This window comes from Sesamum indicum, linkage group LG16 (assembly GCF_000512975.1).
Source record: "Sesamum indicum cultivar Zhongzhi No. 13 linkage group LG16, S_indicum_v1.0, whole genome shotgun sequence".
Classification (NCBI taxonomy): Eukaryota; Viridiplantae; Streptophyta; class Magnoliopsida; order Lamiales; family Pedaliaceae; genus Sesamum; species Sesamum indicum.
The window spans coordinates 3,692,207-3,714,111 of NC_026160.1; the positions used below are offsets into that span (position 1 = coordinate 3,692,207).

Consider the following 21,905-nt stretch of genomic DNA (forward strand, 5'->3'; position numbering starts at 1 on the left):
AAAAAAGCAATATATAGAAAAGAAAGAAGAAGAAAAAGAAACAGAAAAAAAGCAATATATTCAAAAAACAAAAGAAGCAAAAGAAACAAAAAAAAAAAGCAATATCCAAAAGAGAAAAGGAAAAGCAAAAAAAAGCAACATCCACTCGCCAACTTGGAGTTGTTGCTCTTGATGCAGATACAATTGAGTGCTTGGAAAACAATTTTTGCTGCTCGCAAGATGAAGACACAACCGCTACTGCATGCAAGGTACTTGGTTTGTAGTTTGCTGTTTGAGTGGGATAGCTCTTAGTTAATTTATTTTGGTTATAACAAGTAGTTTCCATAAATAATATAGAAAGTGGCTTGCATAGTTGTTTGTAGTCGTTTATCACCTCCACAAAGTTACTCATAGTAAGTCATAATGCTTGAATCAAACTAGCTTTTCAAACAAAAATAGAATCACTTTCTGTGTTTGTGCGGTTGGAACACCCCGAACACTTGTTCATGGAAACTAGTCTTATAATAACAGTGTTGCAATTGACCACATCACAGCTGGAATTGCGTATAATAGGCCATTTAGGCCAAAATGGAACAGAACAACTGGCTTATTTTTTCTTTAGTTCTCCATAGATATGTATTGCTTCCTAGGCTTCCAGTTTTTGTAATGCCTGGTGTAGAAGCCTTACTATTTACTTTATCGCATGTGGAAATTATATAAATCTAAAGGGGCTTATGCCAGTATTTCAGGAAATTATGTTTGCTAAGGATTTTGTAGTATATGAAAGTTATAAGAATATGTGCTCTCCATACGCTCATTATTCCAATAATTGAGTTAATTTATTCCCTCGTAGCTATAGTGTTGTTTTGGAGCTTGCCCAAGAAGCTTCCCATCTAGGAGATTAGGTACGTCGTGAAAACATTGCTGCCATTTTTTCACTGACCATACTGAAATATGTGAGTGGGTGACATGTTGATGACAACTAGGATGATTTCAAAATATTTTTTGATAAAAAATATAACTACATTTGAGGAGAAAAAATAAATCTTTAAGAAAATTAGAGCAAAAAATATATCGATTTCTCTCTTTTCTCACAAAATTTGAATCCTCTGTTTCTCATGGTTCTATGAGTTGAAGCTAAGCAGAAGCAACAGAATAATCATGTCTTCTACAAGTGAATTAAGTAGGCCAATGAAGTACTCATATGCTTCTATTGAAAAAAATGACCAAATTTTCCTCCAACCAAAAGTACTTAATGGGGATGTACTAGGCACGTGACCTATATCATTAAATTGTAGATGGAAAAGTGCTTGAGTAGTAAAAGTGTTAATTTTTATAAGTTATGGGACTAAAAGTGCTAATCCCGTAATGAATGAGACCAAAAGTGAAATGGACCTAACTTATGGGACTAAAAATGCTATTTCTCCTTGCAGATACTTGTACTTAACTACAACCAGCTAATTGCACAGTCTATGAATTTCCAACTTTACATTTCTCCACACTAGAAAGGCTTGAAGCTCTCGATCTGTCACACAACTTTTTCAGTGGCACTGTTCAGCTAGAAAATATCAAAGGTATAGTCAATCTTACAATACTTGACCTTTGTTACAACAACATATCCTTTGACACCGAGTAGTACCAGTATAAGTTTGTCTTCATTTCCCCAACTATTCAAGTTAGACTTAGAGGATGTTTGAAAAAGCTTATAAGCTGCTAAAAATAATTTATAAAATGTTAGACAGCTTATAAGTTTCAATAAAGTATTTGATAATTTTTTGTGTAAAGAGCTTATAAAATCTCAGGATAAGATGCTTTGGATCTTATAAACTCTTTTAAAAAAAAGTTTAACTTTCCTAACTTTTTTATAAGATCTTATAAGCTATATAAAATTAATACATCACAAGACAAAAATATCCATATTCATACGCACACACTCTATCCCTCTCTCTCTCTCACACACACACACATACTCTCCCCTCTCTCTCTCTCTCTCTCTCTCTCTCTCTCTCTCTCTCTCTCTCTCTCTCTCGCGCGCGTGCGCGCACACACACTCTTACTCTCTCTAGAAATAAAAAAAAATACTATTTAATTTTTTTAATAATCAAAAAAGAGAAAATACTCAATTATTTAATAATAAATTATTATAGTTAAATAAAAATAATATTGGTATTTGATATTATATTTACTGAAATATTATAGTTAAATAAAAATAATATTGGTATTTGATATTATATTTACTGAAAAATATAAATCCAAGGCATTGTAAATTATACGATTAGAAATAAGCAGTGCATTGACAAAGAAAATATAAATTATATATCTATATTAATATTCGACTAGCATGAATATACATATATATTATTTTTTTAAAAAAGTTTTGGTAATAATTCATTATTCTTTTACTATAAAAACATTATCTACTAAATTTTTGTTTGGAACTAAACCAATGTACTATTTGTAAAAGCGTTTTAGTAAAGCAAAATATGTCAAGAAATAACAATTTATTTGATTCAAATAGTATTATGCCCATTTTAATCATGTTATCAATAAAAGACCTTATTATGCCAAACACCCTAACATATAATCATTAGATGTTTTCACATCTTATAAGTTTCGACATCTTATTTTATCCAAATACTTTAGGAACTTATGTTTAGAATAAGATCCAACATCTTATAAGCTCTCTTATAAGATATTCTAGGAAAGCTTAGCCAAACAGCATCTTAGGTTCTTGCAACCTACACAATTTTCCTAATCTTACAGTCCAAAACAATCTAGACTTACACACAAACCAGCTCCACAGTGAGTTGTCCCTGCCCCCAAAAGCTTTTTGTGTAGATTACTCTAAGAACAACTTTGAGAAGCCTATTCCATTTACCATTGTTGACTTCAATTCCAATCTGAGGTTCTTCTCTCCTGAAAATAATGGCCTAAATGAAATTATTACTCTAAGTTTCCTTGCAATGCTAGTTGCTTAGAAATTCTTGACTTCTGTCCATATATTATAAAAAATATCCATTGGAATGCTAAATGAGGGGCAAAAAAAAATTATGTATTTTTTTTTAAAGTCTTTGTCCAAACCCTAACGGAAGGGTCAGGTGTAAATGAAGAATTTTCAAAAGGGGTGTAAGTATAATTTTAAAAATTTTATTAGAAAAAATATAATTTTACATTTTGAGAGGGAGTTGAACTGTAATTGATCCTAATCTTTGCAATCTTGGGAAGTAGTATAATCTATGGAGTTGAACTGTATTTGATCCTAATCTTTGCAATCTTGGGAAGCAGTATAATCTATGGACCACAAACTATTTCTCCTGGCTGTCTGGCTTCCTCCTTTCTCTATTTGGATGGGTAAACTTGTGCTTGTATTAATTCTACTTCTATTGATATGATGTCCGCTCCTACTACTAAACTTTTTTTTAACATACAGTTCAAAATATGGCTTGTCTTGGTATGGTTGCCCCTTCATTTTCTGGGTGTCTCTGAAAAAAATATCCCTGCTCCACCTGCTGCCCATTTGCATGTTTTGCATGGTTGGGAGCTAAAGATACCTTAGATGTCAAATAAACAGCCCAAAAGTACAACAATGCAACACTATAAGAATTGTATATCTTGGTTGTCCAGTGGATGGATGGTGTCCTTGCTAAGGGGGAGGCCTTAGATTTCTTTCATGACGAGTTCTAGTGCCCTATCTTTGTAAATGATCTTGTTGCGGTCTTGACTAACGGATGGATCTCATGCTAGAGCCTTGGACTCGATATGAGAACCTTGTCAATTGCTTCAATGGTTTTTAAAGTCAAGAATCATATCTTACAAGTTCTCCAGATAATATTATCTATAGACACCTTTATGAGCTCTTTAAGCCAAGATCTGTTAACAAAATTATTTTTTCTTTCCACATATTGATTGTGTGACAACTTTGTCTTTTCGAGACTGGTGTCCTTTTCGTGCTCTAAAAATAGCACTCTCTTTGACTATGTTTTCTCGCTTCGTTTGTGTCTCAACATAATCCAATTCATTTGTCAAGAGTAATCCATGTGGTGTAACTTGATTAGCTAGATTTTTTTACTGTAACAGTTTGTTCCAATTGGTTGATACGTTTTGTTTTGATATTTATCAGCACTCGATATATATATATATATTTATATGTATTGGAATATCAATTAAATTAACTATTTATACTTTAAATTAGCAAGGTATATGGATGGTCGTGTCATATGTAGCTCATACACTTCGTTTTGCTGCTGTTGATCAATTTTGCTATGCCTATAAGTCAGGAACTACTTAAACCGATCAACATTTCGATGCATATTTGGTTTGTAGAGTTGTTCCCAAGTCAGACCGCATTTCCAAAAGAGAAACAAGGTGGTGGGCTAAGGCAACCATGCATTGATAATTATTTAAGAAACATCAATGATGTTCATTTAATTTACTTGGTCTTAGAGTTTGTTGTTTGTCATGTCATTTTTGGCTTGTGAAATCAGATTTCAAATACGTACCTGGGATTCATGCTTTGTATCTCCTACTTTGCTTCTTTATGTTGTTGTGTTTATTCGGGCAGGAAACTTTATCAATTCTGCTTCGCTTGCACAAGAAAAATGGATTACTTGTGCCTGTTTCATCGTCACTTTTATTTTTCATCAATTATTCCATTTCTTGATAATTTATAATGACAGAAAACCAAATGTATAATTGCAAATATTTGATGCTTTGATTTTCCCTTGTGTCATGTTCTCCATGTTCTCTAGTTTGAGAAGTTCACTGAAAGGCGTATTTTCAAGTAGTCTATTCTTTCTTACATATATGACGAAAAGTTGTGTTTTTTCAGTGTAGATGCGATCTTTACTACTTTGACGAAATGATTATAATATTTAAAAAGGAGTTTATATAATAGTATTATCAAAATGATTAATTTAACCTTTTATTGTTCTTAGAAAAGAATAAAAAAACGTAATGTAGAAATATAATGGTAGTACCTGTTATTTATTGAATATAATAATTTAAAAAAACATACTGCATATAAAAATTAAAAAAAAATCAAGAAAATAAACTAAACTAATAATTGTATTATATACACATGTTTATATACACACATATACTTAAGAATAAAAAATGTGATGTAGAAACATAATGGTACTACTTATTATTAATTGAATATAATAATTTTAAATTTTTTTCAAAAACAGACTGAAGTATTAATTGCATTACATACATATATATACACATACATTTATAGATGTATATTGTAAAAACAACAAAAAAATACACAAATAGAATGAGATTTAATCTATTCAATCCTAAGGCCAAAAGAACATTTAAAATAAGAATTTTCGATTAGTTTGCAACCAATATTTCTCTACACTTAAATGATCATACACCCAAACATGAAGGGTGAAAAGGTAATAAAAATAATTACAAAAATATTTTTATAAAATACTAAAAGAATACTTAAATATGAAATATATGATAGATACAACATGACACTCTCTTAATGAGCGAAAAAAAGCGAATAATTTTTATCGACATTTAGAACACGATAATTATATTTTAATATAAATGGATTATGTGTATAATATTTTTTAAAGTATATAGGCTACGAATTTTATACACATAATATCGATATTTAGAACACAATAATTATATTTTAATATAAATGAATTATGTGTATAACATTTTTTAAAGTATATAGGCTATGAATTTTATACACATAATATATAATAAGTTGGATATGAGATATTATCAATTTCTAATAAAAAAAATAAAATAAACTACCAAAAAAATGAAGTTTTTGCTAATATTCCAATTGTCCAAACCAAATAATTTAAATTAAAATTGGTGATGGTCTTGCCCAAAAACAAAAGGTAAAACAACATAAAATCCTCTAAAAAATACCAAATAATTCTCTCCTCCTTTCGTGATTGTATTTAAATATAAATAAAAAAAAAGAAAATAATATATTATAATTGGCCGCCCCTCCACCAGTATATACATATATACGTATTATCCCAAATATACCCCAACACCGCCAGATATAACACGAGAGCTTTCAATTCCAAGAAAAGCAATGCGAAATCAAGCACCATGTTTTGTAGAGATGAGGCTGTAACAAAGAAGAGAGATTCTTGAACGATCTTGCAATCTTGAACAAAGAGGAACATGGTAGAGATGAGGCTGTAACAAAGAAGAGAGATTCTTGAACGATCTTGCAATCTTGAGCAAAGAGAGAAGAAAAGCAGGGGCAACTGAAAGAGTTTTCTGAACCCCACTGCTTAAAACCCTTAAAAACAGAGAGAAAAAATCAAGAGAGGGGTTAGGGTTTAGTGCCATTGTTTGAGGATTTTCATTTGGGTTTTTTTCTCCGGTTGATGGAAGCGAAGATGGATTTGTTCACCATTCAGTGCACCGAGGAGAAGCAGCAATGTAGGTGGGTGCAACACAAAAATCCAAGAAAGAATACCTGGTAAAAACCCTCAAAACTAGTGTTCTCTTCCCACCATTTTACTCGAGCCCACCATCAAACCCCATCTACACTCACATGTTTCCACCTCTCGATTTTTTATTTCATTTATTTAGGGTTTGAAAAGCCGGAGAGTAGAGAAGAAAGGGCAAGAAAAAAGGAAAAGAAATTAAGTTGCCGACTTCTCTCTTCTCTTTGTTTGTATCAATGTAAGTATCGTTTATAGCTCCTTAATATTTTTATATTTCTGTAATTGTTTAACTTTTTATGGTGTTATTTAGCTTGAATCTTTTTTGTGGATACGAACATTTGTGAATCTGTGGTTGCATGTGATTAATTTGTGGATTTTCTGGTGGAGTCGTGATTTTATATGGCATGGGGAATGATAATTTTGATAAAAAAGGAAGAAACTGATATCTGTTATGGGTTGTGCCTTAAAGTTAGTCCAACGAATGTTTATTCATTGAAAACAATTGTCAAATCATTTTCTATGACTTTTGTTTAGTCATTAATTAAGAACCAGGCCTACCATTCTTATCTATACTTCTTTTTTTTTTTGGCAACTCTTCTTTTACTATATTAGTCATGGCAAATTTTGGTTGTCAAAATTTCCTTGGCCCGCATCTATATTGAATTAATTGATCAATTTTCTGGAATTTGTGTCCTGGTATGGAAGGCTAAGGAGTGTCTAAATATTGTTCCTAGCAGCAGAAAGTCAGGGTAGAAGCTGACATTATTGATGCTATTACTGTTAGACTTATCTTGGAGTCTTATTAGAATTCTGTAGAAAAGGTTGCCCGATGTGAGGCATATATTGATGGGATGGAGTCCAAATTGCAGGCCTGCGAGGTTGTGTTTGCTGAAGTTGTTTGCAGTATCTCAATTAGCTTAGTACTTGATTGGATTATTGACTTTTCTCTCATTAAAAAATGACTTTTTAGCCCCTGAACGATTTTCCTTAATGTCAGCTCCTTTATGTGAAGGAATCTGATTATTTGATGTTGTTGCTGATAGAGTGCTATTTTCTTGCAGCAATACATCCGCCATCTAGAGGCTCAACTTCAGGAAGAGATGTCATGGCATGCTCCTCTATATGGTGCTGGGCTGGAAGCTTTGTCAATGAAGGAGCTCGAGACAATATCACGTATCCATGAAGAAGAACTGAGGCAGATACATGCCATACAACAGCGTAAAGGAAGTCCACCTGGGAGTCCACTTGTAAGTTCCCACAACCTACCTCACACACATGGGTTGTAAACACCTACGCCTCCAATGGCTGTTGGATTGCCTCCTCCGCTTATCCCAAATGGTGTTGGGATCCATAGCAATGGGCATGTTAATGGTGGTGCCGGCCCCTAGTTCAGTCGTTAGAACGACGTCCCTGATGTGAGGTGATATTGTTTTCGAGTTTGTGACACTCACTAGTCTCTTTGATCAGGATTCTGGATTTCTAGTCCAGGATACTGTTATCTTCTGTGCTGAGGTTCTTATATTGAAAGAAACTTCCATAATGCAGGACTTCATTGATCAAGAAACTGACTCAGGAACTGCCTGTTCTCAGTCAGATGGAATTGGGAAGAGGAGCTCATTCACCTGGAAAGTGGAGAATTTCTTGTCCTTCAAGGAAATAATGGAAACTAGAAAATTTTTTAGCAAATTCTTTCAAGCTGGTGGATGTGAGCTTCGGATTGGTGGGTAGCTCTTTAAAAGCTTGAATTATTTCAATGCAAATTGTTGCAGTAGCTAGTGGAATTATGGTGGATGATCTATTCTAATTCTTTGCTGCCGCCTTTGATTGTGCTCCTATATGAGTCTTTTGACACCATATGTATATATTTGGAGAGTGATCAGTCAGTTGGCAGTAATCCCGAGAACAACTTTTTCCAGTTTTTACTTTTGTTATTTATTTGACAATCATACAAACTAACTTTTTTGCACTGGTTTACAGGAACATATAGTAAAAACTGGCTGCGGTTCTGTCTCTGTTGCTGTTTTCGGTGATCAGGACAAACCAGCTCTGATTACTTATCCTGATTTGGCTTTAAACTGTAAGGGAACTAGACCTGAATTTTCACCAAGTATATCGTCAATTTTAATCAAACTTCTTCTGTTTTATACCTGTGAGGATTTCATGGACACTTGTTAGTCTGCTATCAGCCTTTTTGCACGTTATCCCAACTTCACCAAAATTTTATTATATCATCTTTTCACTAACCCATTTAAAAGCTCCCTTGTTGTTTTAAATTTTGTATTGAACATATCTTCATCAGAAATAATTATCTAGTCTACCTTAAATGGTGCAAGATGCTCGAGGCTCATACTAGTCTTGGAATTATTCTGTTAAAATGTATTTGTCTCCCTTGAAGCAGTATCTACTTGCTTAATCAATTTTTTTAGCAATGGCAATGCAGATAAGGTAGGCTGGTGGAGCTCATGGCTCTTGCCTCGCATGTGCACCCCTTGATAGCGGCAACCACAACTCTACATGGCTTTCATTTCTTTATTATTGTTTGAGAGGTGCATGAAATTTGCTGCATTTTTATCTTGCTTTGTGATTAATAGGTAAGTTTCGCAATTCTCATATGTAGAAAAGATTTGCTATGCTTGAATTTATCTTTTCTTTAGTTTTTGTAGCTCATTGTTTCTAATTAATACTTTTTGACAATTGAACTAGATCAGAAAGGGGTGCAAATCTCTGTAGGACTTAGTTATGAAAGACTTGTTTCAGAAAAATAAAGGAAGATATGACTTGGAACTTCCAAAACTTTGATTTATTGTTGCTTGTGCACTCTATGTATTATGACATATTACTCGTATTGGATTAGAGTGACTTGCCAAACAATCTTTCTTGTAATAAAGTAACAAGAGATTGGAGCCCAATATTCAATGTGACAATTGAATTAGATTAGTTGGGGAATTAATGTGTTGGAATGTGGATGTGTGAGGACTAAAAGTTTTTATTTGGGGGTTGACAATTTTTAGTGAACACCGAAACTTGTGAAGGAAGTCAGTGTCTTGAGAAAAATATGCGAATTATCCTGTGGTAGCACTTGAATTTTCTGATTGTTGTCTTGTGTTGTCCCTTAGATTAATAGGAATTTTTGGTATAAGTCGAGATAAGCAGGAGAGACTAGCACTAGTGGCATATAAAAAAAAAGTAGTGTGAAGTGTGTCCCATTGGCTGCATCAAATGAACAATGTTCAAGAATCAACACAAAAGCCTTTGTGTGAGCTTTTGGACCCAAGCACTTTCATTTAAACAGTGCTACATTTCTTTTGATCGAGGGCATCAAACTTAGTGTGTCCATTCTAGAACTTGCTTGTGTAATACATTTTGAGTCCGCATTCTTGTAAGTTTGGTGCATGAAAGTGATAAGGGCACTTAGGAATACCCCATTACCTCAAAAGAGCCTACCTTGAATTCACCCATAGAATAACTCATTTGAGCCTTGGCTTTTCTTTTGTTGGTTAAACCACGTCATAAGCTGAATCATCCCCCCTTCTTGATTATCTCCTGAACTGATTTTTGAACCCATTTAAGGGGACGGTGTTGGCTTGGTTGCTTGTAAATTGACATGAAAATGAGTGAAGAACAACGGATGCACTGCTATCCCCAAGGAAAACAAAAAGAGAAATAGAACGAGGAAATGAAAAACAAATGATGAAACAGAAAGAACAAAGAGATGAAGAAAAAAGGAGAAGAGAAAGAAGAAGCAAAAAAGAAAGGAAAGAAGAAAATATTGAGAAAAAAAAAGAAAAAAAAGAAAGGAAAGAAGAAAATGAGGAAAAAAAGAAGAAAAAGAAGAAAAAACGAAAGGAAAGAAGAAAAAGAAATAGAAAACGAAAAAATTGGAGGTGTTTGATTGTTCAACTTACTTGAATCGAGTTGAATGGCAATGAGGTTGGAAAGATAAGCAACTAGGTTGGCATCGCTCCTTTGAATTCATAAGCCCCAATTCGGCCTATCTTTTGCCACACCTTGTCCTAAGCCCCATTACAACCCTTGAAAAGACCCTTTGATTCATGTATTAATTTTCATTTCATTTGATTCACAAGCAAGCCTATGGTAATGGCATTCTATGTATTGATTTGAGTGGAACCCAAATTCTTAAACACTTTATGAGTGGAGTGATTACATTGATACCTTTGTGAGAGTGTTGAGACTTGTTTCATTTTATTTTGATGAAGTCAATGGTATACTTGTGTGTTGAATATTGTATGTTGTACTGCAAGTGCTTGTCTCAATATTGCTGGCTCTTCTTATACTATTAAGTCTTATTAGTATAGGGGATATACTTGAGTGACATGAAAGGATATTTGAGAATTGCTACTTGGATAATTTGTGTATTTGGATTGAAACATGCTTGAGGGTGGTCATGGTTTCGGTGTGGGGGAATAAGATATATTTTAAAGCTCATATGCATGCTTATTTGAGTGATTGGGAAAGATTTTATTACATACTTTAGTGATGTTAAGTTACCCCAATTTCCTAGAGGATGGGAGTGGGTGTGTAAGGTAGGTGATAGTTTTTTTCACTTCACAATTGAAGTTGTGGGAGTGTGGTTTAACTCTTGTTTTATTGTGGTGAGGGGATTTTTTTTTAGAGCTAGCATATCTTATAATTAATGTTGTGTGTCGTCTTCTGCCCCTTTATATACTACTTTCTTTTCTTTTATTGTTCACATATTTTCTTTACACTTACTTTCTACTTAAAAATTTGTTTACTTATAGTCTATGGTTTTAGTTGAGAATATGCTAATTAATATTTTTAATATAATTAGTAAATATATTAATTCCATATACGTTTACATGCTTATAATATGTAGTTATTTTATTAATGAGATGAAGATAAAGTATAAATGTATGACAATATCAGGATAGAAATTGAATTTGCACTCCTGATCAGATGGTGAAGGTTCTAACACAGGTAAAATTTGTACCTTTCTGGATTTCTTATTTCACTGATTTTCACTCACACACCATAGGCTGCGAATGGCGCGAGGGTTGCGCCTCTCGCGCGCGCCATTAACTACTATGATAAGAATAGAATTAGGTGCTTATGGATTCTTATTGGATGGCAGGATCCAGATTCTTCGATCCGTGAAAGGGCCCTCGAGCTTGTTTGTCTTCTAGTAAATGAAAGCAATGTGAAGCCTTTGACAAAGGAGCTTGTTGATTATCTAGAAGTAAGTGAACCGGAATTTAAGGGAGACCTCACGGCCAAAATTTGCTCAATTATGGAGAAGTAAGTTGAATGATCTATAGTTTGTCTATAAGGTTTGCTCACTTTCTTGTCCAATTAGTTTTATAATATGATGTTTGATGCATGCTATGTTCATGACTTCATGTGAATGTGTGTCCGTGTGTCTTGAAGCAGCTCATAAATATGATGGAGTACTTTTCAAAATATCTGCTTGATTTGGTCTCTGGACGAGTTGTTTTCTCCAACTTTCAAGGTTTAAGAAAGTTTGGTTATTGATTGATTTTGCTTTGTCTTATAGGTCAGATATTTGCTTTGTTCTGAAACAATTGTTTCAGTAACAGGACATTTAAAAGGTCTTTCTTCTTTTTCCCTACTAGTGGCCCCTCTAGCTCCTCTACTGAAAATGTATTGCATGTCAAAACCTTATTTTGCTCTCATTATTGTCTTTCACCGCCACATATTTCTCAGTTACCTCAGTTCTATGCCCTCACGTCTTTTTTCTCTTCTTTTCCATGTTGTGCTGTGGCCTGTGATCACCCAAGTAGTAAAACATGCGTGACCTGCTATATAGGTTGACAATATAAATAAATTGGTTGAACTTGAATTATGATGTATCTCCCAGTTTATTGTAGTTATACATAATCTCATTCATCTTGCTTCGTGGTGCCAGGTTTTCCCCTGAAAAAATATGGTGCATTGATCAGATGGTGAAGGTTCTAACACAGGTAGAATTTGTACCTTCCTGGATTTCTTATTTCACTGATTTTCACTCACACACCATAGGCTGCAAATGGCGCGAGGGTTGCGCCTCTCGCGCGCGCCATTAACTACTATGATAAGAATAGAATTGGGTGCTTATGGATTCTTATTTGATGGCAGGGTCCAGATTCTTCGATCCGTAAAAGGGCCCTAGAGCTTGTTTGTCTTCTAGTAAATGAAAGCAATGTGAAGCCTTTGACAAAGGAGCTTGTTGATTATCTAGAAGTAAGTGAACCAGAATTTAAGGGAGACCTCACGGCCAAAATTTGCTCAATTATGGAGAAGTAAGTTGAATGATCTATAGTTTGTCTATAAGGTTTGCTCACTTTCTTGTCCAATTAGTTTTATAATATGATGTTTGAAGCATGCTATGTTCATGACTTCATGTGAATGTGTGTCCGTGTGTCTTGAAGCAGCTCATAAATATGGAGTACTTTTCAAAATATCTGCTTGATTTGGTCTCTGCATGAGTTGTTTTCTCCAACTTTCAAGGTTTAAGAAAGTGTGGTTATTGATTGATTTTGCTTTGTCTTATAGGTCAGATATTTGCTTTGTTCTGAAACAATTGTTTCAGTAACAGGACATTTAGAAGGTCTTTCTTCTTTTTCCCTACTAGTGGCCCCTCTAGCTCCTCTACTGAAAATGTATTGCATGTCAAAACCTTATTTTGCTCTCATTATTGTCTTTCACCGCCACATATTTCTCAGTTACCTCAATTCTATGCCCTCACGTATTTTTTCTCTTCTTTTCCATGTTGTGCTGTGGCCTGTGATCACCCAAGTAGTAAAACATGCGTGACCTGCTATATAGGTTGACAATATAAATAAATTGGTTGAACTTGAATTATGATGTATCCTCCAGTTTATTGTAGTTATACAGAATCTCATTCATCTTGCTGCGTGGTGCCAGGTTTTCCCCTGAAAAAATATGGTGCATTGATCAGATGGTTAAGGTTCTAACACAGGTAAAATTTGTGCCTTTCTGGATTTCTTATTTCACTGATTTTCACTGTAAGGCAGAGATCTGCCATGATGATTGATAAATTAGCATCCATGTTAAGCTTTGAGGCATGAAATCATATTAAACCCTTCTTATTTTATCATGTACCTAGAGTATCAAGAAAAATATGCAACTCTAGCTTGTGATTTCATTTTCATGTATACTATATTTTTTAGGTTGAGGGGTGTAGAACAACCACCTTGGTGTGCACTATATGTATGGATTAACCCTAGATCAATAGAAATGACAAGTCAACTTTTCCCTTCTCTCATTGTTCTCTCTCTCCTCTCCTCTCCATTGTATTATACTTTTTATCTATGTAAGTTTCCCAGCCTTTTTTTGTAAAATACATTGCAGTATTCACGATAACTATCATTTTCATTTATTTATTTTTGAAAAAAATCATAATACATTATGTATAACAACAAATCACATTTATCCTATCTAATTAATATTATATACTTATATAGGTATTAAGTGAATTTCGATCCATTTTGCACGCACATTGAATGTGCCACGATTACTAGTTGTAGTTAATATATTGGTGTGAGTGCAGTATGTCAGAAAGTCAAGAAGTTGGTTACTTAGGAAGTGGTTGTTATGGATCACAGAGTTAAAATGATGATCTCTTATCTAACTGAAAAATTGCAATCTCTTATCTAAATGAAAAAGAGCAGGTCTTTTCCTAGTACTTTCTTGTGATTATTGCGTCAAATGCACAAGTTTGGTTGCATTATAATAAACCAGATTGACCTTTTGGTCCAACATGATACTTAACCTTTATAATTTTTTATTTTATTGTCTTGTCGTCATGAGCTTTTCGCCTGGTAACAGTAAATGATATTGCCTTTAAGCAAAGATAGCTTAATTTTGATGGTAGTAAAATTTAGATTTTCAAGATTCGCTTATCGGCCATATATTATCCTATGACCAATGAGGTCTAGGAACATGATATTTTACAATTTTCTGTAGACTTGGGCAGAGGGTGACCTCAGCATTTTATGTTGATCTTTTGTCTCACTTAAAAAGAGAGAATTGATTGTTGTGATAGTGTTGCAGGCTGGGAATTATGTGAAGGATGAAGTCTGGCATGCCCTTATCATTGTAATTACTAATGCTCCTAACCTCCATGGATATACTGTTAAAGCACTTAACAAGGCTGTACAAACAGCAGGCGGACAGGTATGTTATGGCAGCAGCAATATAAATTCATTGTGAAATTTGATTAAGTTTTCTTGTATGCATGCACTCATGTCCTAAATATATGCTATGTCTGCACCAGGAAACTCTTGTTCGAGTTGCTGTATGGTGCATTGGAGAATATCGGGAGATGTTGGTTGGTAATTCTGGCATGCTTGATGTGGAGGAAAGGATAAATGTATGTTCATGCTTTTTGAAAGTTTTCTTAATTTTCTTTTATCATCAGAATTCCAGACTTTTGTATTAATTGGGCGTGCGGATTGTTAAAGTTGTCCACAAATTTGTGGTGGATGTAGGTAATCCTGTCCATTAGACACCAAGAACTAATAACCTTTTGACAATCATGATACTACGTGTTAAGCATTCAGTAAGGTTAAAACATTGGGAAGGTGCTTTGCTGAAAAATGGAAGGTTCTGGCTTTGTCCGGTCAGGGTCAACTAACTCTCCTTGACAATTCGGAAGTCTTTACTCCGTCAAGGAAAAGATGCTTATCTCAATTGGAAAAGTTAAACGCTGGCACTTCTCTCAACTTTATTCTTTTATGTGAGCAATAACCGAAGTGTTTCAAGTTATAGTTTGCAATACTTTTGTTTTAGATCCATTTTAACCTTCTGCTTCTTTTTTTGGGTCTAGAGAGGAGAGAACAATCTGAAATGCATCACAGTAACTTGGTTTGCATACATGGTCTTGAGCGGGATGGACATAGTATCTGTCTCATAATGAGCATGATGTTGGTACATGAGTTTAGGTTCTTGTCAGTCCCTTTTGGTAGGTACTTCATTTACATGTTCTCTGGCATGTCGTAAGTACTTCTCTTTACATGTCTTTGGGCATGCCTAGTTCATTAATTATATTGTGAAGTTGGTTGATATTATCACTACTGAGTATACAATGAAGTTGATGAGAGCAATCCAGGAGAGGTGGTTGTTAGGACTAATGGAGAATGAATATCCAGATTTCAGCATTGAAGAGAAGTTAAATGCTTTTGTTGCGTTGATTGATCTGCTCATAGTTGGTTCCAGTATCAAAATGGAGGTAACCCTTTTATTTTTTTTAATAGCTCCTTTATGCATTTCGTTATAAGGGTCAGTATGTTTCTTCTTCTCTCTACAGAAATCTCTTGTTTGCAGTTTCTAATTTGCGATTTTGCTTTCTGAGTGTTAATTGAAACATCTGTACAAGTATGTGAATGTATGGCCTCTAGCATTTTTTGAAATGGCATTGCCCATGATGATTCTACTTCCTGGAGTGGATAGTCAATATATTTTTCACATATACAAAAAATAACAAAATAACTCGTGTAAGATGGGAGTGTGAGGTAGGTGAGAGTTGACACATCACAATTAGTAGTTATAAGAGTCAATTCAGCTCTTTGTGTTATAAGAGTTAAAGGTCCACTTGGTGTTTGTTTGTGGCTTTATGTATATTATGGAGATAACATGTCTGTTGTATGCCTCTTTATTTGTGTTGCTAATAATTATTTCACTAATGGATCAAGAGAAGTTTTTGGGTATCAAATATTACTTTTCTTTTTTGTCAATCTAGGAGTCGGCTTACAAGCATTATTTTCATCCCAAACACTGGGGTGGAGTTATGCTTAACTGCTTAAATTCGCTTCTCTGTTGAAAGAGATACTGTATGAGATTAAAGCAAAATGATGAAAATGTTAATGTTCCTCTTTATCAGCCGAGATGGGATTAATGTGCTTGGCTGATTGTATAGATGTTAAAAACTTATCTAGCATTGATTGTGTTGTTTCTTAGGGGTGTACGTTAGAGTCCTCCAACCTGGAGAGAGCCCATGGGCTCTGCCACTTGGGCAGTCTTTGCAGGCACCTTGCAAAACATATTTCTATACCTCATAATTGGATTGACATCTTGAAAAAAGTGACTTTCCTTGTTTCTCATAATTGGAATGACATCAGAAAAAAAGTTAATTGCCTTGCCTTGCCTTCTGTAACTCATTCTGATAGATGTCTTGTTAATTAAACTTCATGTAAACTGGGAATTAATATGTTCTTGTGGTATTCACTATGCTCTTGCGAGCTTGGACTGAGCTTCAAGCTTCTCAATTTTATCACCTTGTAAAGACAGCCTTGTAGCCACGTAATAACACTTTGCAGGGAATGAAAACAAAACAGTTGCTGAACTGAGGATCGTAACCTTCCAGTGACGGTCAAACACGGATTCACTTTGCACGGTGAGAACATCTACATTCTAATGTAGCTCTTTTCCATTCCTACTTCAACCTTAGGGAAGAAACAGGATTAATAAACAAACTTGTTTTTTCATTTATTTGTGTTCTTTACTAACCATTCATTTCGTTTTGCTACAGCCTATTGCCAAGAAGTCAATGAAGTTCATTCCATTGGTTACAGTACTGAGTTGTTTTAAATTTATGAGTTGAGCTTCTGATTAATAATTTTTATGAATAATAAGACCTCATATTTTTTAATCATTTATATTAATTTAAAATATAAATTAAGAGATTAAAATTTAAATGTAGAGGGGTATAAATATCTGTATATATTTAATTAGTTATTAGGTTATAAATTTAAATTGTTTATGCTAATAAATTTTTTCGGAAAGGAATTATAAATTTATTATTGTATTAACTTTTTTTAGTGGATTTGTATATAGATACATCTGTTAAAAAAATTATTTAATTAACATAACAATGAAAATTAGCTTTGAGGAATGCATAGTAGGTAGGGATTGAATAATGCACTACTGAGCCCAATCGAATGTATATTTTAATTATTTTAATTTACATCTTCAGTTCATATATTTTAGTTATCTAATAACAAGCGAATAATCAACAATTTAGTACAAATGCATTTATTTACAAGGACATATATTTTGGACTAGATTTAATGAATGGATTGTTATTTTAAATTTTTATAAAAATTGAATCTGTATAGATATGGAGTTAAATTAAATATTTATTTGGAAGGGGTGGTGTTTATGGGAATAATAGAATTTTATTTATTAATTGTTTTATTGAGATTGTAATTAAATTTTTATTTACTTTTTGAAAATGGTAGAGAGATATCAATAATTTAAATTTAAATAAAATTTTTTACATTAATAGTATAATTTAATTGAATTTGTATGTAAACTACCACTCAATAGTTGAGATATTAAATTATTTAATTGATATATTAATTAAAAATTTTAAGTTTATTGTTTATTTATGTTTATATTAGTTTAAATTTGAATTATTTTATTTAGTTTTTTGGTTGAATCGTAAAAGTTATTTAATTAATATATTAATAAGGTTATGAATTTAAATTACAAAAAAATTAAGAATTATTTAATTTTTATTTATAACCAATATTTAAATTTAACAATTAAAATATTAAATTATATATACTATAAAAATTAGCTATTAAGTTATCAAATTAAATTAAATTTTTTAATAAATTATTTAATTTTATTTATGAAAAAAAAATTATTACTAAAAGGTAGAGGAGGCGTCAAAGCAATATTTACAAAATAAGTAATATGATTCTATATATTTGTTTGTTAATTATACTAATTTAGATAAAAGTTATTTTTTTAACTTTTCTTATTGAATCTGTATATAGATTATATTTTTAATTAAAAATTTATAAATATTTTAAATTATTTGGTTTTAAAATATAAAGATTGATTTTTATTTTTATTTACAACTAAACTTATATTACTAAAAGGTAGACTGCATGTCAAAGCAATATTTAACGGAATGAATAATATGATATCATATACATTATTTTGTTATTAGAATTTAAATTGTTTTAAATAAAATTTTTATATAAAATTACATGTCTTAAAAATTAAATATTATAAAAATTAGTTAGTAGGTTATAAATTCAAATTAAAAAATTACTACACTTGGTGTAAATTGTAAAAGATTAAATTTTTATTTTTGTTTATGATTAAACTTTTATTACTAAAACTTTTGTTTATGCAAAGTAATATTTATGGGATGAATAATAGAACCACCTATATTTCTTAATTATTTATACTATTTCAAATTATCATAAACATATATTATTTAATTAAAATTAATTACTAGATTATAAATTTAAATTAAAAAATTACCATTAAGTTACAAATTTTTATTAGTAAATAGGACCACATAGATTTTTTTATTTATATATGCTAATTTTAATATAATTAATAACAGTTTTTATTAAATCCATATATAATATTTATGGTTGTTTGTTTATTATACTAATTTAAATTTTTTATTAATTTTTTTATTGAATTGGTATTTTAAAAATTTTAAGATATTAAATTATCTAATTAACGTAATAATGAAAATTAGAATATTAGTATATAGATTAATATTTAACGTTGAAACATTAATTATAAATTTAATTATTGACTTATTTATTTTCATGGAAATGAGTATGATTTATTTGTTTATTTTTATATTAATTTGCTTAATTTGTTTATTGAATTTATATATAAAATTATACCTATTACTAACTTATATATTAAATATTTAATTAATATATTAGTAAAAATTAATAACTAGGTTAAATTCAATTATAAATTATTATAAATTTTAAAATAAAATTTATTACCAAATGACAGAGAGGGGTGGGAATATATTATTATTTATACTAATTTAAATTATTTTACTAAGTAAAAGTTGAAATATTAAATTATTTGATTAACATATTAATAAAAATTAGTTATTAGGTTATAAACTTAAATTAAAAAATTATCACATTTCGAGGGATATAAAAGATTCATGAGAATAAATAATATAACTTTCTTTTATTTAGTTTAAATTATTATTTTATTAACTTTCTTTTCAAATATGCATATAAAATCACACATCTAGATAATTGAAATATTACATTATTTAATTGATATATTAATTCTAGGTTATAAAATTAAAAATTTGTATAAATTAATTTATAGTTTAAAATTAAAAGGTTTAATTTTTTTATTTTTATTTATGACTAACTTTTATTATCATAAGGTAGAGAGGGTGTCAAAATAATATTTATGGGAATGAATAATATGTGCACAAATATAATTTCTATTAAATGAATTAAATTTAAATTATTTTATATTTTTTATTATATATGTTTAACATTACACCTCTTAAAAATTAAAAAAATCCACCTCTTAAAAGTTAAAAATAAAAATTATTTAATTAAAATATTAAATTAAAAATTAGTTACTAGGTTATGAATTTAAATTAAAAAAAATTATAAATTATTTAATTATTTTTTTTAATTAAACTTTTATTACTAAAAAGTAGCGAACAACAGAATATTTATGAAAATGAATAATATGATCTCGTTAATTTATTTACTATTTATCTTATTTAAAATTAAATTATTTTATTAACCCTTTTTATTGAAAAGTTACACCTTTTAATAATTTATATAAATTATAAGTATAAGTATACAAAATCGGTGAAACTTGACCAACCCAATCATGTTATAAGAAAAGAGATGGTGACGCAAGCTGAAAATATAAATAATATAAATTTGGGTATTTAAGCAATAAATTTAGGTTGAAAATTATCAAAGATTAATTTTTTATTTAGACTAATTTATTAATTATTAAGAGATGTAACTTTATATACTGATTTAATAAAAAAATAGTTTAAATTTAAATTAGTATAAATAAAAATAAATATATTGGATTTATTATCATAAATATTGTTTTGACACTCCCTCTATGTTTTGTGTAATAAAAAACTTAGCTATAAATAAAAATAAAAAATTAATCTTTTAATTAAAGATTTAACTAATTTATGATAATTTTGAAATAACTGTCAATATTGTATTAACAAATTATTGAATATATTAATATTAAGAAGAGTAAATTACAAATTCAATAATAATAATAAAATTAATGAGGTCATATTGTTCATTCCCGTAAATATAATTTAGCAATTTATAAAAGATTAAGTTTATAAATTTAAAATAATTTAGTTTTTATAATATATTAATTAAGATAATTTACTATTGCAATTAGATGCTTTTATATATAGATGTTTAATAAATAAAAAGTCAAAAAGATATGAAATGTTTCATTCTTATAAATATTGCTTTCATACTCCCTCTATCTTTTAGCAATAAAATTCTAGTTATAAAGAAAATAAAAATTAAATCTTTTCATTCTAAGAATAGATAATTTTAATTTAATTTATTACTTTGTAACTATTACTATCCATTAAATATGTAGTTTAATATAAAGATTCTATAAAAAAATTAATAAAATAATTTAATATAAATTAGTATGAATAATAAAAAAGTAAATGGGATGATATTGTAAATAAAAATAAAATTTTTTATTATTTATACATATAACGATAACTTTTTACTTTAAATTCATAACCTAGTAACTATTTTATAAGTATATTAATTAAATAATGTAATATTTAATTATTAAGAGATATACTTTATATACTGATTTAATAAAAAAAATTGATAAAATAATTTAAATATAAATTAGTATAAATAATAAAAAAGTATATGGGATGATATGTAAATAAAAATAAAAACTTTTATTATTTATACATATAACGATAACTTTTTACTTTAAATTCATAACCTAGTAACTAATTTTATAAGTATATTAATTAAATAATGTAATATTTAATTATTAAGAGATATACTTTATATACTGATTTAATAAAAAAATTAATAAAATAATATAAATAAAAATATATACGAGTCGGGTCATATTATTCATTCTTATAAATATTGTTCTAATGCGTTCGAGTAACAAAAATAAAAAATTAATCTTGATAACTTTTAACCTAAATTTATAATCTAATATATTAATTAAATAATTTATTATAAAGAGGTTTATTCATAAAAAAAAATGAGAATTTAGATTGTTATAAATAATAAGAAAATAAGAATATAGATTATTACAAAAACTCTTTGGGCCCAAAAATTCTTGGCAGATTTCAACACCAAAATGGTCCAATTGTGTGGATGAACGGCCCAGCAGAGGGAGCCCGCAGATGAGGCGGCCCAAGTTGCGGGAGCAGCCCAGTCAAATGTTGCGGCCTAGAAAAGCTTTGGGCCCAATGCAGAAGCAGCCCAATACCCAAGTCTGTGCGGTCCATGTTTTTTAATAGTGCCCAATCTTTTTGTAGTAAATTATATATTCAATAATAATAATAAAATTTATATGGACAAAAATAAAAAAATTCAAATCTAAAAATAGATAATTTTTATTTAATTTAAACTATTAATATATCAATTAAATATGTAATTTAATATAAAAAGTTTAATAAAATAATTTAAATATAAATAAGTAAAAGGGATCATATAATTCATCCAAGCA

General features: G+C 30.3%; 1 protein-coding gene and 1 long non-coding RNA gene across 6 annotated transcripts; both read left to right on the top strand.

The window, feature by feature from the left end:
* On the top strand, window positions 6,000-10,154 carry LOC105178677. 2 transcript variants are annotated; one of them, XR_002288420.1, is made up of 5 exons: window positions 6,000-6,439; window positions 6,553-6,645; window positions 7,469-7,827; window positions 7,953-8,127; window positions 8,385-10,154. It is a non-coding gene; the product is annotated as an uncharacterized LOC105178677 (long non-coding RNA). The 2 variants fall into 2 exon arrangements; XR_849156.2 differs by having other exon boundaries at window positions 7,953-10,154.
* LOC105178678 (AP-1 complex subunit gamma-2-like) lies at window positions 10,194-17,032 on the top strand. 4 transcript variants are annotated; one of them, XR_002288422.1, is made up of 8 exons: window positions 10,194-11,363; window positions 11,518-11,681; window positions 12,310-12,364; window positions 12,519-12,682; window positions 13,308-13,362; window positions 14,457-14,579; window positions 14,680-16,797; window positions 16,933-17,032. XR_002288422.1 is itself a non-coding variant. In XM_011102208.2 (8 exons), the coding sequence occupies exons 1-8, from the start codon at window positions 11,343-11,345 to the stop codon at window positions 14,933-14,935; spliced, it is 720 nt and encodes a 239-aa protein (XP_011100510.1). In that variant the 5' UTR covers window positions 10,194-11,342; the 3' UTR covers window positions 14,936-17,032. The 4 variants fall into 4 exon arrangements, 2 of the variants coding, with proteins under 2 accessions (XP_011100510.1, XP_011100509.1); XR_002288423.1 differs by having other exon boundaries at window positions 14,680-15,633; window positions 16,721-17,032; XM_011102208.2 differs by having other exon boundaries at window positions 14,680-14,775; window positions 14,894-17,032.